General features: G+C 36.5%; 1 protein-coding gene across 2 annotated transcripts in view; it reads left to right on the top strand.

Annotated features, from left to right (window-relative positions):
• Positions 1-24342, top strand: part of LOC103578383 (CDK5 regulatory subunit-associated protein 3) — a 55070-nt gene that overhangs the window by 5274 nt on the left and 25454 nt on the right. For both annotated transcript variants that reach the window (XR_008404260.1, XM_014444044.2), the window contains exons 2-7: positions 1025-1199; positions 1262-1500; positions 10915-11185; positions 11248-11321; positions 11397-11690; positions 11809-12017. Coding sequence is in view for 1 of the 2 variants with exons in the window: in XM_014444044.2 (XP_014299530.2) it covers positions 1025-1199; positions 1262-1500; positions 10915-11185; positions 11248-11321; positions 11397-11690; positions 11809-12017 (1262 nt within the window). In the remaining variant the exon portion in view is untranslated. The remainder of the gene's footprint in view (positions 1-1024; positions 1200-1261; positions 1501-10914; positions 11186-11247; positions 11322-11396; positions 11691-11808; positions 12018-24342) is intronic.

Below are 24342 nucleotides of genomic sequence, written 5' to 3'. Positions count from 1 at the left end.
TGAGCGTATGCTCACATTAGCTTACCCATTAGGCATGCAGTGCATGTGGGTGCCTCACGCACAGCCACCACGAGTCCGACCTCACATGGACCCAAACACTCCTCCCATCTCAGGAAATAAAGAGACTCTGGTCGAAGCGGGGCTTGGAATGGGTCCCCCATGGTACCAGACTTCAGCTCTGGTCAACTGCTTGCGTAAGATAAGTGGTGGGACGCAAGTTCTTAACCCATACGGGTTACCTCCACTTATACTCACTAAGGATTTAAGACAAGCCAATATATACATTCGCCATCATACGTCACATAGTGTTCACTTATCTTCGAGCTTTTTGGGGACGCTATTAGTGTTTTAAGTCATAAAAATGGCGACGATAATTCCACTCGGGGATCAACTTGAAAATAATTGGATATAGTTGGTTCGACGTTTTTTTTTTCTTTTTTTAAACCGGGAGTCATCCGTTAACTGACTTGACACTATTTTCTCGCCGTTTGAGAATGGCTTGGCTAAATTATTATAAATTGGTCATGACGATTCATCGTTGAACAACCGTTAATAAACTTTAATAGGCTGTTTTTTGCTTCTACAAGAGTATTTTACATACATAAATACCTCCAGTGCCTAGGCTAGATACTATTCGTTAGCATATTAGAAAAAAAAACTCGAAAACGGTGACCTTGCAAGTATAATTATAATGCCATTAATAATCTTAAAATTTTTTTGAAAGATATTTTTTACTTCAAGTAATATACGTCGAATTCAATAAAAATACGTAAAAATAAAATTTGTTTTCAATGCATTAATAAGTTTAAATATTAATCGAAACGCATGGAAAATTTAACAATTAGATGAATTATGAACATGTGACTTATAAATGATGAATATGAACATTTAAGTGAGCAAAATAAAAAAGTTCACAATTTTTTCAAAGAATAATGACCGTACCAAAACGTCTCTAATGCATATTAATATTTATAAAAATATAGTAACTTGAATATTAATATCAACTATTTTATTAAAATATCAGGAACGGAAGATACCGATTGATATCAATGCAAATAAATTGTTAGAATGGTTAATTAGTAGGCGACATTGTGAACGCACTTGGCAAGATCGAATTTTGGTCATCAGAAGAAAAATTAATAATGCTATACAGGATATGCCAGTGCATGAAGAAATAGCAAAATTATTAACTGGAACTTGTAAGTTAAATATTCATTATTCTATTGTTTTCGTTATAGTTATTTCACTATATAAATTGTAGATATTAATTACTTTCATTGTAAGAAAATCGTGAATATTCTTGAAGAAACTGAAGCTAATTCAAAAAACTTTTTTGGCCGTTATGGATCGAAGCGTATGAAAGATTGGCAAGAAATTATTCGTTTATATGAAAAAGATGATGTATATCTTGCTGAAGCTGCACAGATGTTAATAAGAAATATTAATTATGAAATCCCAAGCCTTAAGAAACAGATCAACAAATTGGATCAGACTAAGCGTGTAAGTATACCGAGTTCTTTTCGTCATAGTATTTAATATGTCGCGATTATTCAGAACTTGAAATGAATTTTGTCAAATAATCTGAACTGAAAACATTTAGAGTTTTAAGTAGTGTTAGCATGAAAATGTTCGTTTGTTTATTGTTGTATATTTTTTATTTTTTATATAAATTTTAATTTACCTGTAAATTAAATTGAATTAATAATCTAAATTAAATTAAGTGATTATGAGGATGGATCGAATGAGATAGGTAGTATTCAATGAAAGTCGTGGTTTGGGTGTAACGAAATGAAGAATTTATTTTGACTCAGAAATTAGGGAAAGCACTACGGTATAAAAGAATGCCCTTTGAAGAATGGTACAAGAATATTGAGATAATGATAATGATAGTAACTCGTTGAACAATTGGTATAAGATATTGAATACATGAATATATATAAATATGCGTGTGTGTATGTGTGTATATGTATGTAGGTGTGTACTATATACGCGAGAGCGTATAGAGTTAAAAGTTACGCGATGCTGGATCGTCGTAACTGCTTGAGACTGGTTGATACAGTCTCGAATGATATACTCGTCGGTATATTAAGATTGTAAGATATTATACACGTCTGTATATGAGATGATATACTCTAACTATCCATTGGTGGATAGTTAGGCCGTAAATTCGTACGAATGGGTGAATAACTATTCGAGAGATTTTGATAGTGATCACTAGTGATAATTGCGATAGGATATACACGTCTGTATATAAGAGTGAGAGAAACTCTAACTATCCATTGGTGGATAGCTAGGCTGTATGTTTGAATGCGTAGAAGCGAGTTTACCGATCAATCGGGTTGGCTGTACGAGTTGAATTGTTGTAAGCCATAAGGAAGTGATCCTTGATCAGAAGCTACTGAACCTTATTTGAATTGTGCAGAGACAGTATAGTACGACTAGTCGTTGAATTGTATGTCAATTAGATTAACGTCTAATCAATTGATATTGATAGACTATTGATTATTGATTGCGACCGAGGCTATTGTTTAACTGCAGTTAGATTTAAATCTGATCAAATGGTATTAGTAGATTATTGCTGGCGACAAGGCCATTAGGGTAATGAAGTTAGATTTGAAATCCGATGAAGTTAAGGTAAGTTGAGATCAATCATACGTGAATAAATATCGAATATTAAATATTATTCATGTTATTGCCATTATATATTGATATAAAATATGCCCTTTTATGTTATGCTCTTTTATCATGATTTTTGTGTGTGATTATTCGACATTAGACCAACACATAAGCTTGTTATCGTATGCGCTAATAAAGTACGAAAATTTCATACTGAACATTTGAATTTTTTGCAAATATTCCTTTAAACGTTTATTTTGTCATTTGGTTATTTTATCTTCGGTTATTTTGTCTGCGGTTAGTTTTAAAATATTTGACAAATATTTCCGAGCGGGAATATTTTTAAAGCATGTCAATATTCGTGAAAAAAAATTGTAAAAATATTTCTAAATAAAATATTTGTTACAACCAGCTCAGATGCTGAACTTTTTATTTTTAGCTTTCCGCTAAGAAAATCGATGATTTTCAAAAATTTGGGAAGTTCTTGTTTTAACCGCGATTTTTGAAAATTGAGTTTTCATCAGATTTCGACGTTTTGAGGTCCTAGGAAGCTATCCGGACTGTTTTCAGAATGATGGTTTCTTTTTTTTTTTTTTTTTTATAGGGAAGGAAAAATCTTTCAGACACCGATTTTGAAAGATGATGATCGATAGTGTGGGATTTTCACCCACTAAAAAATCTCTTCCTTTTTTCCGCAGGTGGGTGCGGAGAAGACTGGTTCGGAACCGCGGAACCGCAATATCATCTGCAAAGCCTGTGAGGAAGATGGATCTCGAGCAGCTCATCATAGTTGGCATTCCACATGTCTGGTCCCATAACCGAGCCCTGGGGTAGCCCAGCCGTCATCTCGTGTTTTAGTGTGCCTTAGGATTTTTTTTCGATGAGTGTTCGCTCGTCTAGATAACTGTCTACCATATCTAAGTATGAGGTTTCCACCTCAAACCTTCTTTTCAGGGATTTAAGGATGTCCTTCCAGTTTGTGCTGTTGAAGGCATTCTTAACGTCTAGCGTTAGGAGAATGCAAACTTTTCTGGGCTTTAGGTTTCCTGTCCATGCCTTCGCTGCAATTTCTACCACTTCTTCGATGGCACCTATCGTCGATCGGCCTTTCCGAAATTCGCGTTGATTGTCGACTAAACCTCCAGAAATTTCGATGTTATTCTGGAGTCTCGCTTGAATCAGCTTTTCTAGAAGTTTTCCAGGAGGACAAGTCTTTGTCGCTTCCAAACAGAGGGAACACCCCGGTAATAAAGCATGCGTTATACGCGTTCAGCTGTATGTCGGGAAGTTCCAGGGCTATGGTTTTGATCACCTGTGTCGGAATCCCGTCAGGCCCGGGAGCTTTCCCTAGTTTTAGAGTCTTAGCTGCTTTCTGCATTTCTAGGACTGTGAATAGTGTGGCTTCGTTGTTGCCCTTGGGATTTCTTTTGTCCCTTGCCGGGTGTTTTGGGAAAAGTTCAGCTACGATCTGTTTCATCGCGGTTGGGCTTTTTGGCGGCTCTGGTGAGATTCTACCAAGTTTCATTGCTGAGATCCCCAGACATCATTGTTGAGATCCTTGCAGATTCCAGCTCACAACATGCCTTTGATTTTCTTGATAGCTCTACTCAGCTCTTTTTTGGCCACTTTATACTCGCAAGAGTAGCAAGTTTGAGCAGGGGAGTACCTGACAGCTCTTGTTGATCGGCGTCGAAGTAGAAGACACTTTTTTTTCATCTCTGCAATTTTTGGAGTCCACCAGTATGCCGGCCTGCGCGAGTCCTGAACTTTACGGCGTGGTATAGAGGCATCGCACGCGTTAGTAATGATCTCCATTGTTTTGACACCATTTTTCCCGTCTCGCTGTGAGTGGTTAGACGCGGGTAGGATTTTAAGATCACCCACCCTTGCGTAAGAGATTCTCTTAAGGCATGCACGTCCAGTTTTCTGGCATTCAAGCTCCGTTTTTCGCAGTCTCGGTGTTGTTCGAGACTTCGAGTCTCTTCGATCCAGAAGGTGATATGTCTAAGCGATTTGCGTCCCATTCCGCGGACTTTGGGTTAAAATCACCAGCAACTATGACCTCGCTGTTGAATCCGCAAATAGTGCTCTCGATATCGGCCAGTTTCTGGTGGAACACACTGATTCCTTCGTTAGTTGATAAGTAGACACTCATAATGTACGTCTTAGCGGTTTTTATCCAGACAAAACCATCCCCCCGTCCGCAGTCTGTGGAGACAACCTGCCGATTTGCTATCCGAATCGCCGCCGTGCTGGTGTTGTCTGTATACTATGATTTGCCAAGTGGATTCTAATATTGCTCGCTAATGATGCAGACGTCTATTTTATCCTCGAAGACGCGATGGCGTAATAGATCTTGTGCTAGCGAGCTTCTATCCAAGTTTCACTGTAGAATGCGTGTTATTTTTGGGCTTTGGTAGCTTCAGCTAGAGCAGCTTGGTATACCTTGCATGCCCCTGTGCCAGAGATAATGTTGGGGATGTCATTTCCTTCCGAGGAGCAAAGGAGACATCTCGTTGCCTCTGCACAAACTGCGGCCTTATGGTCTTTACTGAAGCATTTATAGCAGCATTTACTACTGCCCGGCCCTTTGCAGGAGCGTGATTGATGTCCGTATCTAAGGCATTTGAAGCACCGAGTTATTCTAGCCACCGGCCGTATGCGGCAGTTTATCCATCTGACCGTGATGCGGGCCTTTCCGAGGGCCTTGATGGCGAACGTTTCGTTAATCTCGCAGAAGGGGGCCCGTTGCCTTCGAGGAGAGACCTTCGTCAGGTTCACTCGTTTTATTTCGATGCCGTCTGTGAAATTTTGTTTAATTGTTTCACGGATATCGTCTTCAGATGTCACTCCGATTGTTGTAATACCGTACGATGGACGGTGTGGCTCAATAAGTTATAGATCAAATTGAACGGAATATAGTATAGTGCCGGATAGATCAACTGGTAGAGCACTCGGCGCGATACCGACATGGTCTGGGTTCGATTCCCAGTTCGGGCTATCTATATTTTTTCAATTTATCTACAAATTGTCTTACTGAGATGGTTTGCATGTTTTAGGTTTCCACTATATTAAATTGGTACCAATCCAGGATCTCGATCATAGTCATCGGCGTCAGTCGATTTACCATACCGTTGTCGCCGACAGCTGCCCTGATGGCTTCAGTGAAGGCAGTTGTCACCTGTCCTCTTGCTGATCTCCAGGAGGACTCCGCCTTCTTTCGTTTGGCGCATGGACTTGATGTTGGTCTCTTCTGGTTTTATTTTAGCTTTAATCTATTTCAGGAGATCAGCGTAAGTTTGGCCAGATAAGGGTTTGATCAAGATTGCCTTGATCCGAGCTTTTCTTCTTCTTGATTTTAGGGCGTTGTTTATGAGGTCGCCTTTGCCACTCGAGCCTCCATGTGTGGTTCTACCTGTCCGATTTTGGGCGGAGTTTTCGCGTATTGCCTGTGGTTTCTTTTTGCAGTTAACCTGTTTCCAGACTCCATCTTGTGCCAGTTTTTTGGGGAGCCGGTCGGTAGCTGAGGGTGGGCTTGGCGTAGATAGTGACCTTTTCTTGGGGTCCGTCCCTGCTTTGCTTACTTTCTTAAAATTCGTAGGGATAGACTTTGGAGTGGACGGCGGCTCTCTGAGTGAGACCATCCATGGTGACGTTTGTGTCGTCGATGCGACACTTTCTTCTGATTTCTTAGGGATGGCAGAAAGGTCATTCAGCGCCAGGTTGTACGCAGTGCTGATTGAGCCTGCAAGGCGTCTAATGTCACCATGCACGTTCCTTTTTCCTTTTAAGAAAGTTCAGGAGCTCCTCGATTTTCGCTCCTAGTCATCCGGAGAGTGACTGCCGGGCCTCGCTAGCAGGAGCTGAAGGAAATCTTCCTCGTTTAGTGGGGTCGCGAACAGGTTTGTTTCCTGTTAAGGAAAATTTCAGATCATTTGATTAAGTAGACCCGAAAATATTTGCAAATCGCAAAAAAAAAAAAATTTTATTAGTTTTTTATTAATTTCTCAGAAACGAGTTGAACAATCGACTTCAATATCAAATCAGCTCTAGAACTTCATAAGACGCATCGATTGCCGCCTCAACCATCAAAATCGGTTGACTCATTCGCGAGATATCGTGGGAGATAGAACCGCTAAAAAACGGGTTTTTTTCGAAAAGAATGGCATACAAAAGTACTTTCGAGCTCGAAGAGTTAAAAAATGTATTCACAACAATGTCTTCGAGCTCAAGGAGCTCAAAAACTGCCGGTAGTTTTGGGGCTGGCCCGCAGGGTCAACTGATAGACCGATTTTTTTTCTAATCGTTTCAAATCGATTATTTTAATCAGGGATAATCTGGGCTCTTATTTTCACAGGCTACTTATTAGATCTAAATAAAACTTTTGAACCTGTTTCCAAAAAGAAAAAAAATTGCTATTTTTTTAAACATCCTCGTGTATATAAATAAAAGAGATACACTCTTTTTTAACTTCCCGCTAAGAAAATCGACGATTTTCAAAAATTTCGGGAAGTTATTGTTTTCACCCCAATTTTCGAAAATCGAGTTTTCACCAGATGTCGACGTTTTGAGGTCCTAGGAAGCTATTCTGACTATTTTCAGAATGATGTCCGAGTGTGTGTGTGTGTGTGTGTGTGTGTGTGTGTGTGTGTGTGTGTGTGTTTTTTAGTTTTTTAGTGATTTCTCAGAAACGACTCAAACGATCGACTTCAAAATCTAATCAGCTCTAGAATTTGATAAAACGCGTCGATTGCCACCTTAGCCATCTCAATCGGTTGGTTTCTTCGAGAGATATCGCGGGAGAAAGAAATGGTAAAAAACAGTTATTTGCAAATATCTTTGAAATAACTTAACCAAACAATTCCAAAATCGGATCAGTTCTAGAACTCAATAAAATACGTCGATTACCGCCTCAACCATCAAAATCCATTTATTCGTTCGCGCGATCTCGTTGAAGAAAGAAATGGTGAAAAACGGTTCCTTCTCAATTTTTTTGAAACGACTGACGCGATCGATTTCAAATTTTTATTAGCTCAAGAATTCAATAAAACGCGCTGATCGCCACCTCAAACGTCAAAATCGATTAATTAGTTCGAAAGATATCGGCGTGGAAAAGTTAAAAAAATAACATTTTATGTTATTTTTTCCGGATAAATCATAATATAACCTACCAAAATGTGTCTGAAATTATACCAACTCATCCTTCTTATGGTTTCTTTCGATCATATAGTGTCATCGAACTTGGTTATTAGTTTAAATCATATTATCAACAATAAAATCGATAAAACGTAGTTTTTAATATTTTTCTCGGATATTTCATATTTTGTTGTATCGTACATAAGTCAAAACTCATTTGAATCTTGACTTTGATCCCTGACATTAATTTCTGTCTCAATACACTTATTTTATTGAACATAATCAAGAATGAAATTTTAAAAACCGCTTCATTAATGATTTTCGATTCTTAAATTTTCAAACTTCAGCATAACAGGTAACTTGTTAGAGATTGAAAAGATCGTAAAAAAACAATGGCATGTGATAGCATTTTCGAGCTCGAAAATATATCTACACCAATGTTTTCGAGCTCTTTGAGGTTGAAAACAGCGGGAAGTTTTGGGGCTGGCCCGCAGGGTCAACCGACGCCCAGATTTTTATTTTTTATTTTCTTCATCTTTAAATTAAGTTAAAGAATAAAAGAAAAAAAAATTAAAATTCACGATTCAAAATTTTTAATCTACAAAAATGATTTTTGGAAAAAGTGGTGTTTTGGTTTTTCTTACGCAAATTCTTGGAAATTTTATATTTTATATAAGGATTTTCCATGCCAATCTGGTCATGGTATTTTATTTGTTTCAGTTTTTGTTGTCACAATGGGCCTTAGTACACGGTAAATTAATTAATAGATCTAACTGGTGTTTCTTAATTCTATAAAATTTTATTAAATTCTCAATATTCTACAAAATTACTGTAGCCAAAAATAAATGATTGGCTGAAGAGTAGAGCAAATTTACTTATATGAAACTAGAAAATTACACGTATTTATTTTATCAAATATTGATAAGAAATGTACAACGTGAGCCGCAATTAATACTTTGACAATAATTCTTTGATAATTTCTTTACATCTTTGTTTTTTCTAAAATGATTTCAATTAATAGTAATAAATGTATACACTTGAATATCGATGAAATACAGATTATTGAATTTATTAACCCTTCAGCACTCTCGTAAAACGATTTAGTATCATTGGCCGTGTTCACTGGCACTTCTTTTTTGGTGCAGGCGCTGATAATTTTAAAATCCTTAGAAAATTTATTGAACATCAGGATGCCAATGTCTGAAAAATTCTATAGAAAACCAGGACGTCGCCGTCTCAGAAAATCTATAGAAAATCTTACATTGAACATTTCCCTTTTGATTAAAGCGTCAGCGGAATCTGTATAATAGACATCCGTCGAAATAAATAAATAAAAAATCTGAAAATCACCCAATCCTGCCGGCCACCCCAATACTTCCCACTGTTTTTTAGTTCAGGGAACTCGAAAACATTATTACTTGTAAATTTTTTAGTTCTTGGAGCTTAAAAAACTATTAGACCGACAAAACACAGATTTCAATAAAAAAAAATTTTTGTCCGATGACATCTTTGAAAGGAATGAACCATCGGGCAAGTAGTTCATGAGTTATACGCAAAAAAATTCCTAAGAAAAATTTTAATTTTTCGTATAACTTGTAAACTACATGACCGATCGACTCCAAAAATTCATAAATTTCAAGTTTTAGTGAGCTCTTTTGACTGCTACCAAGAACGTTCAAATCGGTTAATTCGTTCCAAAGATATTGTTGGACAAAAAAAGTTTACACACACACATACGAGCGGACGAGCGGACAGACGTCCATCCAGAAATAGAATAACTTCCTTGGACCTCAAAACGTCGACATCTGATGAAAACTCGATTTTCGAAAATCGGATCAGAACCAATAACTTCCTTTTTTTTAGAAACTTGCAATTTTCATAGCGGGAAGTTGATAATAGTCATCTTTTTTTAAGTATGCGCAGATTAAAATTAAGAGCACCTGCGTCAAAAAAAAGTGCCAGTGAACACGGCTATTACTCTTGCGATGAGAAAAACTATAACGCTTTTTGCGCATGCGCGCGCATGCTTATAGTCCCTTTAATTTGAAAGGTCCGCAACAAAAGTTTGGTGCGTTTTGATCCCCGGACAGAATATCCCCTGGTCAATTGATCCCCCGATGGTTGACTCTGAGGACTTCTATTCGAAACGGTGGTAAAATACGTTTGTATGGTGATGTGGCACATAAACAGTAAAAAAAGTCAGCCATATGCACACAAATGGCGTATATTTTACCTACTTGTAGCCGGTAACTTACCATCTTACAATAGATTAAATAAAAATTAGAATAATTAATTTTATTTAATACCGTAAGAAGGACGGTGGCGTATAGGTCTAACTTATTTATAATTTTTTATGGCTACTTCAGTGTTAGGTATGAGGCAGGATGTGTTGGAGTGGCCTCAGTGATGATTCCACCAATACATCTGGGATGAAACCTAATATTAATTGTTCGGTGTCTATTAAACTTCAAGTTTGATAAAGATTATAAGTTTGGTGATTTGACGCGGCAAATTACACATTTTAATTACGCGATATCTACTAATTATCGACCAGTTATTAGGTAGATATTTAAGTGTACATGAGTCAGTTTAATATCAAAATGGTTATTTATGTGTCATCATCGTTAAATTTACTCACAGCATCAATTTCTTGTTTAGAGTTGCAACCTTGAATAAGATTAAAGGGGTAAAATAACCAAATAGGGGTTTTGGGGAGATTTTGTCGTGGGACCTTTTGTCTGGGGATGTTCTGTCAGGAATAAAAAACACGCGGAACCCGAAACAAGATACATTTTTTTTTTAATCATTAACTTATTTAAGAATAATATTTGGTTTCAATTCATTTACATTAGATTAAATTTTTTTCAAATAATACGAAAGATTATTTAAACTTCGAAATACTGAACTGGAAAGTACTTTTACATGTCTTGAAAATTGGTAAAATATACATGAGATATGTTATTTTCTCTCCTAAATTTTGTATACTGAGCACATGTCGATGCAGCTTGATTTCGTTCATCTCGACGAAATGCAATCTTAAGTTTCATAAATTTTCGTTTTTATTTATTCTGATTGCCAATAGTGAACATAAAGTGAGGCAATGATTAGATCTACTTGTTTTTTTTCCTAAAATGAAAAGAATATTTTTTTTTTTTTTTTTAGGAATTGGAAAGAAAAATGTCAGAATACAAAAAATCAGAAATGATTGCACGATCTGAATTTCGTACTTTGTGTAAAAATTTAGGAATAGTTGGTGAAAACATAAAAAAAGAACTTGTCCAGCGCATAGTTGTGTTACCTGAACTTTATGATACAATCGTAGAAAAAAGTAAAGCTCTTAGTAATGTTGTTGAATTTTATAAAGCTTTTACTTACTTTACACTTGGTACCTATTTCAATAATGATTGTGTGCCAATAATCCAATACATAATAGGTAAATTACTTGGTTCGTTATTAACTTTTTACCTTTTAATGCTTTTCTTTTTTTATGTATAGATAAAGGCAATACAACAACTTATGAGTGGATTTACGGTGAGGCTCCTGCTTCTGCTGTGGAACCAACATTAAAGGTAATTTTGATCAATTACGATTTATTTTTTATTTCTGACAGAGGAATCGATAACTTTAATCTATCCGTATTCTAGCATATTCAACCTGACCTTGAAGATTGTTCTAGTATTGATTTTGGTGACACAAACGACAATCCATATAACTTAAATGATTTTGATGAGTTTCATGATAACATAAAGGTGGATTGGAATACTAATGATTTAGAGTTTGAGAACAAAAAAAAAATAGATATTAATATGCCATTTGAAGAATCTGGTATTACTGTTGAATCAATAAACCTCAAAGATGGTATTGCTACAGGAAATGAAGCCTTACGGATACTTGATAATCCCGAAACGCGTAACGATTTCATCGACCAACTTTTGGAGGTTAGTTTGACAACTCATTTTATTAATTTTGTAAAAAGATATGATTGTTGCAGTGTCAAATAAATGAGATGTAAAGAATGCACATAACAAACGTACTTAATATAATATATTATTTTAGTTGAACGCGTTTTTTAAGTTACGTTTATATGAGCTAAAAAATGAAAGCAACAATTTATTTAACATGAGTCAAATTCAAGAAGCTTCAGATATTTTACAACTTTCTACATTAAATAGTATTCAAAATATGTTAGATCATGTACAAGTTGTATTATCTGCCATACTAGACAATCAAGTGCAACATTTACATCGAATAAAACACTCACCCAGGTAGGTACTAATGGAATATAAAATAATCAACATCAGAGAATTTATAACACAAAACAACGATCAAATCAAAATCGTAATGTGAATCAATCTCCTTTACGGCCGTCAGCCCTGGCGGTTCTGTGATTACAATTAAAACACTGCTGATTATTAATGATTCTATGAAGTTTGAGCGACGAATAATTCGTGCATTCGTTTAAGGGCATTCCAGGCATCCCCCCACCCGAAACACTTTTTTGAAATATCAAAAACTTGAACTGTCATAATAGGATTAAAATTTTATTGATTAATTAAAACAAATCAATGTATTAATCGAAAAGAAGACTAGGTAGCTACAATTTCTCCGAGATATGGATTTTGAAAAAAAAATCACTCACAGTTGTTATCAATTAGGACTTGACCGAAATTTGGTTTGTAAATTTTAGCCTAAAAAATTTGACATTCCACATTATATATCCACATCTATTGAATGTTGACATTAACTCTTCAATTCCTATGTCTAAATGAGTAAAAATAAATCTTTTCTCCTCAAATAAAATAGCTTAGATACATTTGGATGAGACAAAAAAAAATATAAAAAGTATATATCCCCATTACGGGGTCACCTATAGGTGACACTGGGCATTGTGCAGTTCAGACTCTGAAGGACACGTGGTTTTTTTTATTCTTTCGGTAGCAATAAAACATCAGTTTTTATAATCATATTTATTTATATGAAAATATATAACATTTATTCATTGTGAAAGCTGTACAAACTTTTTAGATGTAAGCCAATATTGTATTTGACACACATTATTCTAGTGCGTTGGTGACAATATCCGCATCTCCGTTGAGAGCATTCGATTTGTGAGTGATCGTCTGCACTTCCTGCACTCCTTACCTCGGTAGGCACTCTTATTTGCACAGGAACGCCACAAGCAGAATTGTGGATTGGAGGCTTGCCGTATTTTCGCAAGTAGATAGTTGCCTCATTTCCCCGGAAATCGCAGTAGGCCCAGTTGTTTTCTGACTGTCTATTGATAAGCCATGCATTTTGGCAAACTGCACCCAAGCCAAATCAAAGAGAAAGAACCATTACTTTTTGCCGTGAAAAGCTACCCTCATGGAGTCAACGTTTTCATCAAAACGGTCCACCCCACCCATGTACTTATTGTACATCTTAAGAATAGCTGGACAATCAAATTGAATTTTTGCCAGTTTTTTGTCCCCAAATGCAATCCGATCCACTATTGTGATAGGATCTAATCCGTGGCAATCAAATACAATGGCGACGATACTATTATCATGCCACTTAGCTGCAATAATTTCCTTAAAAGCTTTATAATATAGCTTACCTCTTGGATTTTTAACTTCCCGCTAAGAAAATCGACGATTTTCAAAAATTTCGGGAAGTTATTGTTTTCACCCCGATTTTCGAAAATCGAGTTTTCATCAGATGTCGACGTTTTGAGGTGTTAGGAAGTTATTCTGACTATTTTCAGAATGATGTCCGAGTGTGTGCGTGTGTGTGTGTGTGTGTGTGTGTGTGTGTGTGTGTGTGTGTGTGTGTGTGTGTGTGTGTGTGTGTGTGTGTGTGTATGTATGTATGTATGTATGTATGTAAACTCTTTGTAACTTTTGAACTAATGAATCGATTTGGATGGTTGAGGTGGCAATCGAAAGAGCTTGTTGGCCTTCAACTTTTCTAAAAATTTCAGATTATTTGATCGAATAGACTCGAAAATATTGGCGAATTACGAAAAAAAAAAAAAATTTTTTTTTTAGTTTTTTATTGATTTCTCAAAAACGACTTATACGATCGACTTCAAAATCTAATCAGCTCTAGTACTCAATAAAACGCGTCGATTGCCACCTCAAACATCACAATCGGATAATTCGTTCGAGAGTTATCGCGGGAGAAAGAAATGGTGAAAAACGGTTTTTTCTAAATATTTTCGAAACGACTGACGCGATCGATTTCAAATTTTAATCAGCTCTAGAACTCAATAAAACGCGCCGATTGCCACGTCAACTATCAAAATCAATTGATTACTTCAAAAGATATCGGCGTTGAAAAGTTAAAAAAATAACATTTTATGTTATTTTTTCCGGATAAATCATAATATAACGTACTAAAATGTGCCTGATATCATAGCAACTAATCTTTTTTATGGTTTTTTTCGATCATATAATGTCATCGAACTTGGTTTTTAGTTTAAATCATATTATCGACAAAGAAATCGATAAAACGTAGTTTTTAATATTTTTATCGGATATTTCATATTTTATTGTTTCTTACATGAGTCAAAATTTATTTAAATCTTGATTTTGATCCCCGACATTGATTTCTGCCTCAATACACTTATTTTACTGAACAAAATTAGGAAATAAATTTTAAAAACCGCTTCATTGATGATTTTCGATTCTTAAATTTTCAAACTTCAGCATAACAGGTAACTTGTTAGAGCTTGAAAAGATCATAAAAAAACAATTGCATGTGATAGCATTTTCGAGCTCGAAGAGCTCGAAAATATATCTATACTGATGTTTTCGAGCTCTTTGAGGTCGAAAACATCGGGAAGTTTTGGGGCTGGCCCGCAGGGTCAACTGACAGACCGATTTTTTTTCATGTCCTTTGAGTTTGGCAAGTTGCAATTGTCCAGGCAATTTTCCCGAATAGTACCTGTATCCTCAACATTTTGCTCTCGCGAATACTTGAGTAATAGTCCAAGAGCTGGCAGCAGATTTTTGGGATGGTCCTCAGGGCAAGTTTAAACAGCGAAAAAATTAAATTTTGTCAATTGATGAATCGAGATTTGCGGGTCTGGCAAAGAGTTAGCGGTTATTTTTTTACTGCGCAGCATATAATATTTGCAAAAAAAAAATTTCAAAAAATGTATTTTTAGCAACTTAATTTTTTTTCATTCTTTAAATTAGTTCTTATATAATAAAAAAAAAAAAAAATGCCAGACTTTTTGTCGGTTATAAAGTATTGCCAGACCCCTCTGAACATATTTTATGATAATTCCCAAAAACTGTATTTTTAGAAATTCGAAATTTCGATCATCGTATTTATTGAGTAATTTTGGAAATACCTGCAAATCGCTGGACAAATTTAGTAGTTTTAAATAACTGCCAGACGTGAATAAAGCTTGCAAAAATTTGGAAAATCCAAAAGCGCACGACTCATAATGCTCATTTATTATGAAATCATAAAATAATAATAATAGAAAAATGGTGGGAAGCACGAATAGATTTAAAATGTATACAATTTTCTTTCATTACAGTTTTTTTTTTATTAATATATTAGTATTTTTTTTATAATTATAAAAGATCTTACTCAAAATATCCCGATTGATAACCTAAATATATATATATATATATATATATATATATATATATATATATATATATATATATATATATATATATGGGGCATTACACGTGAAATCGGACGGTTTATAGAATTTTAATTTTTGATTACCGTTATTATTCGATATTTTTTAGTAATCAAAAAACTCATCCTCCTAAATTTTGAGATTTTTTTGATCATTGATTCAAAAGATATGAAATTTTCAAAAAAACCGCTCTTTTCATGGTTTTTTGCTCATAGTTTTTTGAAAAATATTTTAAATAAAAAAGCTCAAAAAATAAAAATGTTTCGTTATCCCATGTACTTTTTGAAAAAAAATACAAATGATTTTTTAAAAAAATTTATCTGCGTTTTTTTTGAGTTTTGAAACTTTAGTCGTTTTCTAAAAATCGTGCATATTTTGATATTCCTGAAAATTTTCGTCAACAAACTACTATCTACTCCACAACTTTTCAGGTGGTTCCGGTCGTGGGACCTCCGTGGCTACTATTTATTTTCAATTATTGAAAATTGAAAAAATATTTTTTTCGCTATAAATTATTGTCCGTACCGATTTTTGACACTGCACACTTGTTTTTCTTACATATTAAAAATTGATTTCGATATTTTTTTGTTCTGAGTAGGGATTTAGAAACAGGAAGCAAAAGTTAATGCTATTTATGAGAAGTTATAATAAATGTTTTTATTTGTAGAGAAACAACTATTTTGAAGCAAACGAAACATTATATTTGCTATACAATTCAGCTAAGACCATCACAGGAGCTCTCAAATATCATGTTATTATTCGATAAAGCGACGGAGCTATATTAACTAAGGAGTACTCTAGTGTAGAAAACAATCGTTAATGTAAAATTTTTAAAAGACCACGGAAATAATTAAAATCGTTTGTAATACAGTTTTGTCGCTTTTCGAATAATTCTATGATATTTCGAGCTCCTCTAATGGTCCTAGCTGAATCGCATAACAAATCTAATCTTTCTTTTGCTTCAAAATAGTTGTTCCTCTATAAATAATAGCACGGGTGACCTTGACCAGCTCGTGCCAGCTAGCCAGGCGTCTTCGTTACTAAATAAACGACTTGTGAAATTTTATTATTAAATTAAATTGATAAAAATTTACTTGAAGCATAAATATAATAAAGATTAAGGTTGCCGGCTTATTGCGGCTATTGATTACTGCGGGCCCCAAAAATTTATTCGCGAGACTTAAACTGTATTTATCAATCTTTTTACTTCATTTCCTGTTGGGGTAATAAACCACGTCACCGACCTTGACTTCCGGGGCTTCAGATAACCCTTTATCATGGTACTTCGTCTGTCTCTCACTCTCGACACGCATGTCCTCTTCAATTTTATGTCGAAGTTGATCAATTCGACTAATACGTTCACGCCAAGCCACATTATCATAATCAAAATCATCCCATTCGAGGTTAGTCAGTTTCCCAGATAAACGTGGTTCCTTACCATGAACTAAATAGTAGGGGGACATGTGCAAAGATGCATGATAACTGCTGTTATAGGCGAGCTAAAACTCTTCTAAATGCTTGTCCCAAGAAGTCTGGTCTTTTTCAATGAACGCTCGCAACATTGGTTTCAGAGTGCGATTGATGCGCTCCACTGGATTACTTTGGAGATGAGCAATCGCAGTGGGTATAGATTTTACCCCAGTTTCAATTAAATAGTCTTTAACCCATTGATTCATAAATTCTTTCCCGTTATCAGTCACGAGAAATAGGGGGTATCCCCATCGAGAAAATACGCGGCGAAAACTTTTCTTAACATTAAGACCAGTTTGTTTTCTTAATCTGAATATTTCTATAAATCGTGTATAAAGATCTTGCACTATTAATACATACTGATAACCAGATTTTAATCTGGGAAAGGGGCCCGTGACATCAGCAGCCACGACAGCCCACGGCTCAATGGGTTGGCGCGTGCGCATTGGGGCTTGAGTTGAAGATTGCTTATACTTTAACCGCTTACAAACTTCGCAATTTTTAACATAATCACCTACGTCCCTATACATACCGGGCCAGTAATAATTCACCCGTAGACGCTGATACATTTTATCACGTCCCAGATGACCCGCATCTGGAACGTCGTGATTCGCCTTTAATAAATCAGGGATCTCATTTTCCTGTACTACTAATTTCCACGCGTTAGTATTATCAATATATTCTTTTAAAAAATCTGGTTTAAAATACTCCAATCTATCGTCAGAATTAATTCGCCAGTCACTAAAATTTTCGGAGTATTTCCGAACATTAGATTTTTTAACTTCATACCATTGGCGTACTTGTATATGGGTACATGTTGTACCCTTAGTTTTCATATCATCTAATACCTCAGACCAGTCCACCGGTTCCTGGACTTCGTATAAACGCGATAGGGCATCGGGGCCCTCATTTTCAGTCCCTCGACGATGTTCAATATCGATTCGGTGCGATAAAAGTTCCATCGCCCACCGAGCTAGCCTATCATTAGGGTTTTTTAGAGTGTGAAGCCACTTTAGAGAGGCGTGATCAGTGACCACAGTAAACGGCGACCCCTCCAAATAACACTGTAATTTCCGAACGGCCCAAACTACCGCCAAACATTCTTTTTCCGTCGTGGTATACCGAGTCTCGGCACCACGAAGCGGACGACTTAAACAAATAATCAAATGCTCTTTCCCCGAATCAGGTTCTTTATGGACCAAAAACGCGCCTAAGCCCGTATCGCTTGCATCAGTATACAGGATGTAAGGTAAATCTGGCTTGGGTACTGCCAAAGGTTTCGCGTTAATCAAGGCTCCCTTCAAATCCTGAAGAGCCTTCTCTTCCTCATCTCCCCACCTCCATTCGGTATTTGAACCGCAAAGTTCATTCAAGGGGCCTTGTACCTTGGCAACATTTTGTAAGTGCCTATGGTACCAATGAACAAGTCCACAGAAACTTCGAACTTGTTTTCTAGCGGTTGGTCTGGGAAAATTGACAACAGGAGCCATTTTTTCGGGGTCAGGGCGAAGACCCTCAGCATCTACGATAAATCCGAGGAATTTAACCTCGGACCTCGCGAACTCGCATTTTTTGGGGTTAATAAGTAACCCTGCTTCGCGGAATATCTCGAGTACTAATGATAGTATGGCCTTGTGTTCCTTATAAGTTTCACTTATGATTACCCAATCATCTAGATAGGCAAACACCTTATAAGACTACAATCTGGGTAGCTTCCTGTCTACAATTTTTTGCACAAACCTTTCCTTCAGCAGATCCATAGCTTTCTGGAAAGTGGAAGGGGCTCCAGCCAATCCGTAAGGCATTCTAATCCATTCGAATTGCACTCGGCCCTCTACTGAGAAAGCGGTGTATAATATGGAATCTGGGGCCATCAAAATTTGATGAAATGCCTCCTTAAGGTCCATCGTGGAAATAAACTTGGCGTCGTGCAGCGCACTCAATATGCGCAACATATTTGGTAGGGGATGAGCTGGTAAAATAGTAAATTTATTAATAGGCCTGTAATCCACACAAAAACGCCAATCACCTGTAGCTTTAGTCACCATGACTGGTGAACAAGATCAAAAACTATTGCTGGGTCTAATATACCCCTTCTCCAGTAATTCATCGATCTGCTTATTCAATTCCGCGGCTACTGCGGGACTGCGTCTATTTGGACGTATTTGTATGTGTTTAATCCCAGGTTGTAACACAATTTCATGTATAACAAGGTTTGTTAAACCCTGATAGGGTAGCTGGGGAAACTTACTCAGTTCTAGCTCTAAAAATTCATCAAAGTCTTGTTGCTGATCTGGAGATAAGGTCAAACAACAGACAGACTTCTCATTGCTTTTAATTAATTCAAAGGGGTAGCTTTCATTAGTACCCTAAAATTTCCATATTTTGGTGGCGCAGTCAATTTGCAAGCCAAAATGTAAAGCGAAGTACATACCTAGAACTGCCGAGTAACTTAAATCATCCAGTATACTGAAGTACTGTTCACCAGCTACCGTACCTACTTGTATTATAAAGGGAGCGCCACTTATCGTCTTACATGACGTATGATTGGCGAGAAGAACACCCTTTTTCTTAGTGTCATCAGTTTGGAGCTTACCGGAACTATACTCATAAATTTGTTCATAAACTTTCGAATTTATGAACGATCTCTCGCTACCCGTATCAATGATTCCATTAATATGAACACCGAAAATCTATAAGGAAATTGGGATACGCACGGTGATAACTGGGGGTGATGGACCCGTCCGAGTGAGAAATTTAGTTCGAGATGAAATTCGATTAACAATGTGAGAGGGCAAAGTTATGCCCCTGAGTATGTCTGGTAAATATGAAGCACGCAAGGAGGATAAAGAGGCTGAGAGGGAACTCGGGGCCTGATATACGGCCCCACTAGATATTACAGAGTCTAAACGACTTTCAGGTTCAAAACCTGAACTGAATTCTTCCTCCCACGGTTCCTCAATTTCGTCTTCCTCGACAAGTGGCTCCACATCGCATAAATAAGGAGTACCTTGAATGTTAACACAACCAGGTTTTCCATTTTCATCAGGGCCTATTGAAGTTAGTAATTCACTATCCGGGGATAAAGATATCCCCTCCAGAGTACACAGTACCAAATTAGCTGCATACTTGTGACTAATTGACGATAGATTTACATTATATAATTTATTAACATTATCAAGTATTGAACGCGTGAAATCATCAGAAAACTTGAAAGTTTCGGACACTGGTAAGTCAACTGAGAGCTGTCCTTCTACTCCTAAGGTTTCCCTCAAGCTGACATCGTCACTATAAAAAAAAACTTATGTTATTAAAAACTGAAAGACTGTTAATATTGTCAAACATTAGACATAAATAATTAAAATGGTCTTCAGTAGAATTATTACTATTTCCAATCAAATTATTAATATCTAAAACGGGATTGTCATTGGTTAAAGTCTGCTTGTTATTTACAAAATTATCAGAATTTAAAGACGAGGTCTTATTTACAAAAATGTCATGAATTAAAATCGGAGTTAAATCGGGAATATCGTCATTGGAATTAAAATCAATCAAATCTACTTCTCCAACAGTTTCAGAATTATTAAAATCAATCAAGTCAGCTGAAGAGTCGCTGTTACTAGATTGAATATTTACAGAGAAATTTTCTTCAACCGGATCACCAGAATTATTTTCAATAAGAACTTTTCCCACTTGTAACCCATCTGACGTATATATGGGGCCAATAAGCCCATCCAAATCGAGAATCTGCAGTAAGCCGCCCTCGCATTCAATTGTATCGGGGCCGAGAGTCCGCACATCGCCGCCCTCACGCCAATTTGAGTTTGAACCAAGAGTCCGCACATAGCCGCCCTCGTGTTCACCTAGGTTGGGGTCGAGAGTCCGCACATAGCCGCCCTCACGCCCATTTTCATTATCGCTTTCACTTAAATCTAACAACTAATCTTTATTTACAGAACCTAATCAACGCCCCCGTAGAGGCACATACGATTAATCTGCCTTCTTCACCTTCCCTAATCTCTTCAATAATCAGTGGTTGTTTTATGTGATTTGTTTCTACAACGATTGGGGTACCAGTCAACCCTTGCAATGCGGAAAATCGCGATTTCTCTCTTGGTTTGCCCTGAGTTTTATCGGCAGCTGACGAATCAAACACGCGTCTACTTTCCTCAATTTATTCAGTAGCTTCGCGAAGAACCGATACAAGAGATTCATAGTCCGACATAGCTCTGGAAAATACTAATGTGCGTAACTCATTAGATAAATGATTCTGTACGCACATTACTTGTTCTTTTTCTGGAGGGGGAGAGTGCATCTCCTCGTATTTTTGTTGCATACGGAACGCAAAATCTACTGTTGATTCCCCAGACGCTGGTTTAAGTTGACCGATTTCTATCAAAATTTGGGTATCAGACTTCTGGGACCCATATACCCGTTAAAATTCGCGTTTAAATTGATTGTAATCTGCCCAGCGCAAAAAATTCGCATCTTACCATTTCAAAACTTTGTCAACTAACAAGTAACTCATAATTTTTACCAAGTCATCGGTGGGCCAGCCTTCACGAAAAGCCATTGCTTCTACCGAAGCAATAAAACTGTTAGCGGAAAGATTAGCTTGGGGATATCGTACTGGCCACAATTTCAAATGTTGCCTGATATCCCTCCACTTACGTTCATGAAGAACGCCCGCATCACTCAGAGTTTCGGGGTTGTTAAAACCCCCTCTTGGCTGGTTTACAAAATCATGAGCTACTGGTCTACTACCAGTATTATTAACGAAAAAATCGCCATAATTGTTTTCCGAAATATTCATACGATCATTTGGGTTGTAATTATTAAATGGATTAACCCTCATCGAATTTTGATTTCCATTTGTTTCATAGAAACCCGATTAGGTGACAGTATGAGGGACAAAGGGGCGTTGCCACCCCAGTTTTAACGAACGAGTGCCCTGTACGGTACCCCCCGTCGCCAGAACTGTGAGCCACCTCGTGCACAGTTTGATGTGCAGGCACTCGCGAGCGATCATTATTCCCAACCGTAGGTTGTAAATTTAAGTGTTGGAAATATTCAAACATTTGCTCGAATAATCTCCTGTTCGACTCTTGATCAGGTTGTGTGACAACTGGACCTTGGCCAGAAAAAGCGTTTCCCACACAAGACCGGACCTCTCGATTGGATATCTCAAATATTTAACTCAAATACGTCGTCTATAGGCATAAAACGAGGGTCAGGATTGATTTGGTTTAATTCATCTCTATTCTGATTAGGAATATTCAGAATATGATTGCCGTTATTGCGATTAAAATTGTTATCTGGATTAATTTCGTTATTGTTATTATTAATTACGCGGTTATTATTATTCATTATATTATTGTTATTATTAACTAGGATTTCTGCATCGCGATTATGTTTGATATTATTATTTGGTTGAAAACTATTTCCCGAGTTGTTATTTTGATTATTATTATCATTCGTATTATTATTTGTATTATTTAGAAAATGAGAAGAATTATTTACTAAGTTCGGGACTTGTTGTAAATTATTATTTCTTATCGGAACATTCGAATTTTCTTCGAATTGTTGAATGCTGGAACTATTCGAATTATTTATTAGGTTAGGGGAATTATTTCCCCGGTCTGCTGCGTTATTTATGCTGTTAATTTGCAACTGGTTACCGAGGCTACGTCTAACGTTTGTTCTTACGTTAGCTGGTGTTGTTGTAGTGACAACGACATTCGGGATCAGCGGCATGCTGGTAGCATTTGGTCGAGGTACATTTACACTCGATGCTACTGCCTTATTTTGTAGGGGTGTACGCACCACCCTCGGTTGGTTATTTCCTGAAGACGCCGCAGTACCCGCAAAAATAACCTCGTCGAATTCCCGCCTATCTTGGGGTTTTTACCCGCGTCTTGTATTCTGTCTAGTTATCGGACGTGAGTCACCCATAACAATCGGTAAATAATAGTTCAAGTCTGGTTAAGATTTATTTATAATACGTGATAATCCTTCGAGCGAGATTTTCGCCGCCATTTTTATGACTTAAAACTCTAATGGTTATCCCAAAAAGCTCGGAGATAAGTGGACACTATGTGACATATGATGGTGAATGTATATATTGGCTTGTCTTAAATCCTTAGTGACTATAAGTGGAGGTAACTGTAACAGGGTAATTTTCAACCTTGCCAAATTTGGCACCTTTATTAATTGATCTTAATAAGGGCGCCACTGGAAGATAAGACTCGGCCTTCCAGAACCTGAGATGTTAAATTTAGAAAATTCAGGGTCGTTGAATTTCACAAGAGTGAGAAAGGATGAGGAATTAAATTTATTACACAATATTTTTATTAATATAATTAACAATTTTATTTATCACAAAAAAATTTTACCCACCGGGTTTGACTTCACTTAAAATTATTTTATTAACTAACGGAGTCCACCGGACTTTATTACATTGATTAATTTGTCCCCTGGACTTTATGAATTAGAATATTTCATTGGCCACTGGCCTGATCCCCTGGATATATTTAAAATTTAGTCCCCTGGACTTATTATAATAAACTTGGCCATCGGCCTGATCCCCTGGATCTTAATAAAACTGAGTCCCCTGGATTTATGATAATAAACTTGGCCACCGGCCTAATCCCCTGGATCTATACTAAACAACCTAGGCAACTTGCCAGATCCCCTGGATCTAATTATTTCAAATTAATTCATTAAAAATTCCCCTGGAATCATTTTATATCGCACACACACACACACGTTCTATTCAACCACTTTACTGTCCACCGGACTTAACTCATACACACACAGAATTTAATTTTCTTCTAGAACTTTCTTTAAAATTTGATTTTAGTTATTCCTTAATCTTCTCTTTTGTATAACCGTTTACTTTGATTCATAAAAATTTTCCAGTATTAATTTTCCATCAAGTGATAGACTTTACTGACTCGAGCGATCGACGCTATCTCTCTCTACTTCGCGCGTCTCAGTCTGACTCTCTCTATTTCGTGTCTTTCTCCGCATTCAATTTTAATTTCTTTTAACAATTTACGGACATCAACTTGTTACTCGCCATTTTAATTAATTAAAATCTCAATCTTTTATCACGATTTTCACAGCACGTGATTTTCAGTCTTGTAAATTTTATCTTATTAAATTACCGATTAATTATTATATAACAATAATTTAATAACTATTATAATTTCTGGCCTCGCTGCCGAGAATTATTTTACCAAACACGTGGTTAATTATTATTTTATTTCTTTACAATAAATTCTGGCTTCCCCCGCCGAGAATTTATTCTATCGGAGACGCTGGTTTATTAATACTTCCGATGGTTTTATACTCGATATTAATTAGTTTATTAATTCTGGTTTACCTGCCGAGAATTGATTTACGCACAGCACTACGATGTTAACACTCAACTTTTCACTTGTTTACCGAATGATACGATTGGCGTCTATCTAGCTTCCATT

Source organism: Microplitis demolitor, chromosome 9 (genome assembly GCF_026212275.2).
Source record: "Microplitis demolitor isolate Queensland-Clemson2020A chromosome 9, iyMicDemo2.1a, whole genome shotgun sequence".
NCBI classification, from domain to species: Eukaryota; Metazoa; Arthropoda; class Insecta; order Hymenoptera; family Braconidae; genus Microplitis; species Microplitis demolitor.
This window is presented reverse-complemented; position numbering and strand designations above follow the sequence as displayed.